General features: G+C 63.4%; 1 protein-coding gene across 1 annotated transcript; it reads left to right on the top strand.

Annotated features, from left to right (window-relative positions):
- The first annotated feature begins 868 nt into the window (after nucleotides 1-868).
- On the top strand, nucleotides 869-2,044 carry SOX1 (SRY-box transcription factor 1). Its single transcript, XM_042904816.1, has one exon. The coding sequence runs from the start codon at nucleotides 869-871 to the stop codon at nucleotides 2,042-2,044; it is 1,176 nt and encodes a 391-aa protein (XP_042760750.1).
- The last annotated feature ends 5,484 nt before the right edge of the window (nucleotides 2,045-7,528 follow it).

Genomic DNA, 7,528 nt, shown 5'->3' on the forward strand with positions numbered 1-7,528 from the left:
CCCGCCCCGCCGCCCGCGCCCCGAGCTTCTACTCCCTCCCCACGTCACTCGCCAGCGCGCCATGCAAATCACCGCCGCCGCCGGCTCCCATTGGCCGCGGCGCGCTCATTTAATGGCAGCCCGGGCCCGGCGTATGGCTGCTGGGCCCCGCGCGCCGCCGGCCCCGCGTGCGCCTCCGCTCCGAGCGCACGGCCTCGGGCAGGCAGCGGGCAGCCAGTCCCGGGCTCGGCGGCCCCGCTCTCTGGCCCTCTCCTCGCGCCTGCGCTGCCCCCGGCCCCCCTCCCCAGCGGCCCCCCTCCGCGCCCCCCTCCGCGCCCCGCTCCCCCCGGGCACCTGGGACCGGCACATGCCCAACGCACGCGGCGCGGCGCGCTGCTAGAAGTTGTAGCCCCGGAGTTGGAGGCCGCCGAGGACCGAGAGCAGGAGCGAGAAGGCGGCGCTCGGCGGCGGCCAGCGAGGAGGCGGCGGAGAGCCCCGGGCCAGGCCCCGCGCACGGCTCACGTCCCGAAAAGTGGAGCTGCAGCTTGGCGACGCCTGCACCTGTTTGCGCCGCTCCGCCGAGGCGACCGGGCTGCGGCGGCGGCGGCGGCGAAGACTACGACCCCGGCCAGCGCCCTCTTCGGCAAGTGGTTTGAGCACCAGGAGAAACTTTGCACCTGTGAGCCGGACCTGCGCTGAGTGCGTGTGTTTTTGCCTCCCGTTCCGTTGTCTTCGCTTCCACCTGCGCCCCGCTCTCCTCTCCGGTAGGACTTCTCCCCCTCCCCGCGTCCCGCTCCGTTCGATTGAGCCCCTCTCCACCCTCCGCCCCCCGGCCGTCTATGCTCCCGGCCCTCCCCGCGCGGTGCCGGTGAACCCGCGGGCCGCCCCGATGTACAGCATGATGATGGAGACCGACCTGCACTCGCCTGGCGGCGCCCAGGCCCCCACGAACCTGTCGGGCCCGGCCGGGGCGGGCGGCGGTGGGGGTGGCGGTGGCGGCGGCGGCGGCGGCGGGGTCGCCAAGGCCAACCAGGACCGGGTCAAGCGGCCCATGAACGCCTTCATGGTGTGGTCCCGCGGGCAGCGGCGCAAGATGGCCCAGGAGAACCCCAAGATGCACAACTCGGAGATCAGCAAGCGCCTGGGCGCCGAGTGGAAGGTCATGTCCGAGGCCGAGAAGCGGCCGTTCATCGACGAGGCCAAGCGGCTGCGCGCGCTGCACATGAAGGAGCACCCGGATTACAAGTACCGGCCGCGCCGCAAGACCAAGACGCTGCTCAAGAAGGACAAGTACTCGCTGGCCGGCGGGCTGCTGGCGGCCGGCGCGGGCGGCGGCGGCGCGGCGGTGGCCATGGGCGTGGGCGTGGGCGTGGGCGCGGCGGCCGTGGGCCAGCGCCTGGAGAGCCCGGGCGGCGCGGCGGGCGGCGGCTACGCGCACGTCAACGGCTGGGCCAACGGCGCCTACCCCGGCTCGGTGGCAGCGGCGGCGGCGGCCGCGGCCATGATGCAGGAGGCACAGCTGGCCTACGGGCAGCACCCGGGCGCGGGCGGCGCGCACCCGCACGCCCACCCGGCGCACCCGCACCCGCACCACCCGCACGCGCACCCGCACAACCCGCAGCCCATGCACCGCTACGACATGGGCGCGCTGCAGTACAGCCCCATCTCTAACTCGCAGGGCTACATGAGCGCCTCGCCCTCGGGCTACGGCGGCCTCCCCTACGGCGCCGCGGCCGCCGCCGCCGCCGCCGCGGGCGGCGCGCACCAGAACTCGGCCGTGGCGGCGGCGGCAGCGGCGGCGGCCGCGTCGTCGGGCGCCCTGGGCGCGCTGGGCTCGCTCGTCAAGTCCGAGCCGAGCGGCAGCCCGCCCGCCCCCGCGCACTCACGGGCGCCGTGCCCCGGGGACCTGCGCGAGATGATCAGCATGTACTTGCCCGCCGGCGAGGGCGGAGACCCGGCGGCGGCCGCGGCGGCCGCGGCGCAGAGCCGGCTGCACTCGCTGCCTCAGCACTACCAGGGCGCGGGCGCGGGCGTCAACGGCACGGTGCCCCTGACGCACATTTAGGGACGCGGGGACTCTGCGGCCCGCGCCCACGACGCGCGACGAGGGAGCGTGCGGCCCGCCCCGGGCGGCCTTGCTTTTGTACAGACGTTTCCACGTTCTTGTAAAGAGGAAGGCACTGGCGACGAGCGCGGGCGACCCGCGGCCCCCACCTCCCCTTTGCGGGAGCTCCTGGGGACCCGCCGGGCGCTGACACCGCCGTGCGGTCTAGGCCGACTTCGGGGCTTTCTTGAGACTTTTTGTACAGTATTTATCACTCACGGAGGAGGCGGAAAGCGTTTTCTTTGCGCGAGGGGACAAAGGCCAAGCCAAGCGAGAGGCGACTCCCAACTTTTCTATCCCGGCCGGCGCGCCCCCTCACCCTGCACCGCTTCCTGGCGCCGTTTGGTCGCCCGAGACCCGAGGCTCGGTGCCGGGAGCTGTGCTCGTTCGTTATTGATGTAGTGAGGCAGATCCAGACACTTAACGACTTTTTTGTAGTTGTTACCGCTTTTTTTTTCTTTTTTTCTTTTTTTCTTTTTGGTTGGTTTGTTAATTTATACACAGATCTCCCCAGTGCTTTCGGGTGGCCGCGTTATATTCTGGGTTTTGTAAAACTTTCTGTATCTGAGCATTTCCATTTTTTTTGTTTTGTATTATTTCTTGTAAATGCATTGTGAAATTTTTATTTTCGGCGTTGCGGTGTGGGGAGGGGGATTCAGATTATGTACATAATTTCCTAAAAAGCTTTTCTTCTAAAAACGAAAAAAGACCTCTCCTTAAAACAAAAAATGCATCGAGTTTTGAGTCAATAAATTTGAGAGAGAGAGGGAGAAAAAAGCCCAGTTTTCCCCTGTAATTGGAACGTGCTAATTTTATATGCATGTTTTGTGACTTTAAAATACAATCAGTAAATCAGAAGAAGGAGAAAGAGGCGTTATCAGCATAAACTAAAAGTGAGAGACTCCCCCGGGGGGGGTGGGGGGGGCGGGGAGAATAAGATCTTCACGGAGCTCCCTTCAGTGGAAGGGAAGAAACTTAAAATCGATAGATGGTTTTGTCGCATTTACAGTGTTAATACGGATCAAGAAATAATGACCAGGTTTCTAGTCTGGCCCTTTGGTGTGTTGTTTCTAACCGCGGGCCCACATGGATGCTTCTGCGTCCCCGCCGCCTAGGATCTCTGCCGAAGTTTGGTCTGCAGGACGAAGGAGACCCCGATGGCGGCACCAGGCCCCTGACGGATGGCCTCCGTGGGGTCACGGAGGCCTCCAATTGCCCCGCAAGTAACAAGATTGCAAATGGAATTTATCTGAATTTGTCTCAAGGGAACACACTTGGAGCCAAAATGTAGTGCAACCGAGCCCCCTCCGTCCCTCCTCAGCCCCTCCCTCTGGCTTCTTTCTCCTTGGGAAAGGGCAAACCGATCAAGAATTCTCTCTCTCTTTCTCTCCCCCCCCCCAACATAAATACACAGCACACTCACTCCATACACTCACTCCACCACCCCCCTACCCGCAGAGTGAACTGGGATACACAAAATGTGGTGTTTGTTATTCCTAACGAGATCGGAGGGTGTTTGATGCTTTAAATTTTTTAATTATATTTTTTCTAGGTGTTTATGGGTACACTGCAGTTTTTTCTGGAATTTCAAGTTTTCTGTAAAACTTTGTCTTCAAGTAACCTGACAGCATTAAATACTGCATTTAAAAGTTATACTGTAGCAAATACGTTTTGAAATTAGTCACAACATAGAGATGAAGTTACATTCTGGGGGAGAAAAAAAAGCCTTGAGGCCACATCAAAACACGTTGATTTCATCAGCTTTAGGCCTCCTCCTTCATTTTCTTTTCTTGTCCTGGAATGAGCAGAGACCATCTCTCCAAAAATGGGCCTGTGCTCCTAGGTTAATGAGAACCTCATTCAGCCTGCGTTGGAGAATAGCTTTAAGTAAAATGCTAAACTGGCAATTGACATGTGTCTTTTTTGGAGTCATTTTGATAATTTGGCTTAAACCATGCATTTTTTAAAGTGACTGCAAAAATTTCAGGAACGATGTCCACTGCTTCTTTCTAACAGATAATAAAGTCCCCTCTTTTTTTCTTTTTTCTTTTATTTAAGCAATCTGATCCTTTGTGACACGGTGGCCCCCGAAAGTGTTTGGATATGTGTGGATTGCTGAGTGGCACAGCATCAGGAAGTAGTCTGGGGATACATGAATAAATGCCACACAATCCTCTGGGAGATGCTTTGGGAAATTCGGTAATGCTCTGCTAATTCACCACACCCAGCTTAAGGAGCGGGGCCACATGGCTCTGAAACGTAGGTTAAACGGACTCTCTCCGTGCTTTTGCTAACCCTAATCCCAACATGTCCCCGCACTTATTAAAGCGGCACACAGATGTGTGGTTGTGGCCACACATGTGTATGCCCCTGGTTGGTATGTGTGCTCAGCCACTGGCATCCAGATCCTGGCTCATCCCCCGTATTAGTGATGTGGTCACACTCGTGTGTCAGACTGAGAAGTGTAGCACCGGGCAGGAGTTCTGGACACAGCTGTCCCTGGGTCTCCCCGAAGGTGGATGTAGGACATTTTCCCGCCTGTGCAGCATACAGAGACGAAATTCAATGCCAGGTGCAGGGAGCCACTTCTGTTAAAAACCCAGGAAGATCTTAACATAGGAATTCCTGAAATCCCGCGAAATTTGTTGTGTTGATTAGAACGACATGGAGAAAAGCAAATAGAGATCCGTGAATGACTCCATTAAAAATAAGCCGGGATGGGGGGAGCAGCCGGTGGCTGGGATGCATGTCGGGGCTGAGACCCTGGCTCTCCAGCAGCGTTTGTGCGGTTTACACTCGTGGAGAAAATTTCCCACTAGGCCCTGGAGACGGCTCGCTCGCCTGCGAATTTGGTTCTCGTCAAGGTTCCTCCTCATGACATTCAGGAAACCAACCGGGATCTGAGGACTCTGATATGATGGCTTCATTCACTCCCCCAATCACAGGGTGCTTGTTCTCCCCACAGCTTCGTCCCGTCTTTGCTGCAGAACCTGGCGCAGAACGCGGACAGGACTCGCTGGGGAGCCGGGTGCAAAGTTTGCAGAACTTGGCGCAGAAGGCCGTTCTAGCCGCGGGTGGCACGGTTTGCCGCGAGGGGGGAGGGGGAGTTGTCTGGTTTCCCACCACCTGTATTTAAACGAACAGGCCCTTTTTGTGGCTGCCCTTGGGACTTGACTCCAGCCCCCCGCGCCCGGCCCGGGAATCCCACAGTAGCGAGATGCCATGCACTGGCCGGAGAAACAGCGCCGGCAGGCGCGCCCGCTCTGCAGATGTGGGTCGGGAGCTTGGCTGACGGGTCTATTAAAGGCGCGCGTGGGAGAAGGCTCGCACGCACGTTCACGCAGTTCTTTTTCCCGACAAAGACTCGGCCACGCAGAGCTCTGTCTCCGGAAAATTCCGCTTAATTCGAGAAAGCATCCGGGGCCCCGGGAGGCGCGATCCAGGGCGGCCGGGCTCCGGCACCCGCCGCCCGCCCGCAGCCCCCCTCCCCGCGGCCCCTCCCGGCTCCCCCCCTCCCGGCTTCCGCAGCCTGGGCCGCGGGGCAGAGGCTCCAGAAACGTCGGCGGCAGAATGTAATAATAGGTTTGATTCCTTGGAAACTTCAAGTGAAAAGCAGACTTGGCCTTGGCGCAGCCCCTTTTCCAGCACGACTCTTGGCGGGATTGAAATGCTGGGCCAGAGGGGAGGGGAGAGGGGCGCAGGCCCCCGGGGCGAGCAGCCGAGGGGGGTGGGTCCGGTCCCCGCCCCCGGGGCCTGCAGGGTCGCCCCCCAGCCCGACGGTGAGGCCCGGCGGAGAGGGAGGGGGGCTCGGAGCCCGCGTCCCCGCCCCTCCTCCGCCCCCCGCCCGGCCCTTCCCCTCCAGCTGCGCGCCGCCCGCCCCCGGGAACCCAGCGGCGTGGGCGGCGGGGCGCTGGGGGCGCGGCCCGGGTCCCCTCCCGGCGGGGGGCGGGGGCGGCCGGCCTCCGGCCCCGCTCGCCGCCCTTCCCGGGCCCTGCTCCGGCGGAGCCCCGGCCGGGACGGCTCCCTGGCCTTCGCGCCCCGCTTGCGTCCTCCCCTCTCCGCCGTGCGCACCCCTTCCCGGCCCGCCAGCCGCCCGCCTCCCTCCGCCTTTACCTCCGTCCCCTCCCGCCTCCGACTCAGTCCCTTCCTTTCTCCGCGCGCCCGGCCTCCCTTTGTCCTCGCCGCGTCCGTCTCCGCCCCGCGCCCCGGCTGCTGCTGCCGCCGAGTCGGGTCGGGGTCGGCCGGTACCCGGACGTGGCCCGTCGCCCCCCGCTCGCTCGGCCGCGTCCCCACCGGCTCGCGCGGGAGGGGCGGGGACCCCGGCAGCGACCCGGAGCCCCGCGGCCGGGCCGCCCCGACCCTCCCGGTGCAGCCTGGGCTCCGGGGCTGGCGGTGTCAGCCGCGGGGGATTAAGGTGACTGATGCGAGGGAAGAGGCAGAGTGTTTTTGTGTTTAAAGAGAGCGGGATTAGTAGAGAGAAAGTCCTGACCCGGGGTCAGCTGCAAGTCAAACCCTTTTACAATCAGCGGGCGGAACAAGCGCGTCTCCGGGCCGGGCCGCAACACGTGGGGGGAAGGCGGCGGGGCGGAGGGCGGGGGGCGGGGGGGAGAGGGGGACCCGTACCCCCGAACTGCGGGGTGGAGGATAGGGAAAGTGAGCGTCCGCACCCCCGGACCGTGGGGTGGAGAGCGGGGGGGGGGGGTGGTGGAAGGGAGATGGGGGTCCGCACCCCCGGATTGCGGGGTGGAGGGCGGGGGGAGGTGAGGGTCCGCACCCCCCGGACTGTGGGGTGGAGGGGGGGAGAGGGGGGCCCGCACCCCCGGACTGCGGGGTGGAGGGCAGGGGGAGGTGAGGGTCCGCACCCCCGGAATGCCAGGTGGAGGGCTGGGGGAGAGGGGGGCCCGCACCCCCGGACTGCGGGGTGGAGGGCGGGGGGGAGAGGGGGCCGAGATTAGGGACTGGCACTCCTGGCCCGAGCGCGCACTGGACGGGGCGAGCGGAGGGGGCGCAGGGCGGGGGGGGGGGGGGGGGGGGGGGGGGGGGGGGTCGCGAATCACCGCGGTGCGGGTTCGGAGCTTTGCAGGGTGGGATTAGCTGCCCATCAGAATTCCTTCCAAGCCGGAATGCCTGCGTCTGCCGTTTCCTGGGCCGTCTCCCGCTGCTCCTCGGATGGGAGCCTGGGGAGAAGGCCTGATGGGCTCCCTTCTTTAGGGGCTCTGTCTTACTAAAGCAGCTCTTTTTCCGTAAGAAACCCAAACCGAAAGCCCAGGCCCTGGGGCGAGGGGCGCTTCCCGGCCTCCCGTCCAGAACCCCGGCCTCACTTAGGCCCTTGCAAACCCACATCGGAGACGTGTAGCAGTGAGGGCAGGGAGAATATGTTAGGACCCCCATTGTCCATCAGGGTGGAGGAGTGAGGCCCTCATTTGGGTTATAAACCAGGCGTTT

Source organism: Panthera leo, chromosome A1 (genome assembly GCF_018350215.1).
Source record: "Panthera leo isolate Ple1 chromosome A1, P.leo_Ple1_pat1.1, whole genome shotgun sequence".
Taxonomy (NCBI): domain Eukaryota; kingdom Metazoa; phylum Chordata; class Mammalia; order Carnivora; family Felidae; genus Panthera; species Panthera leo.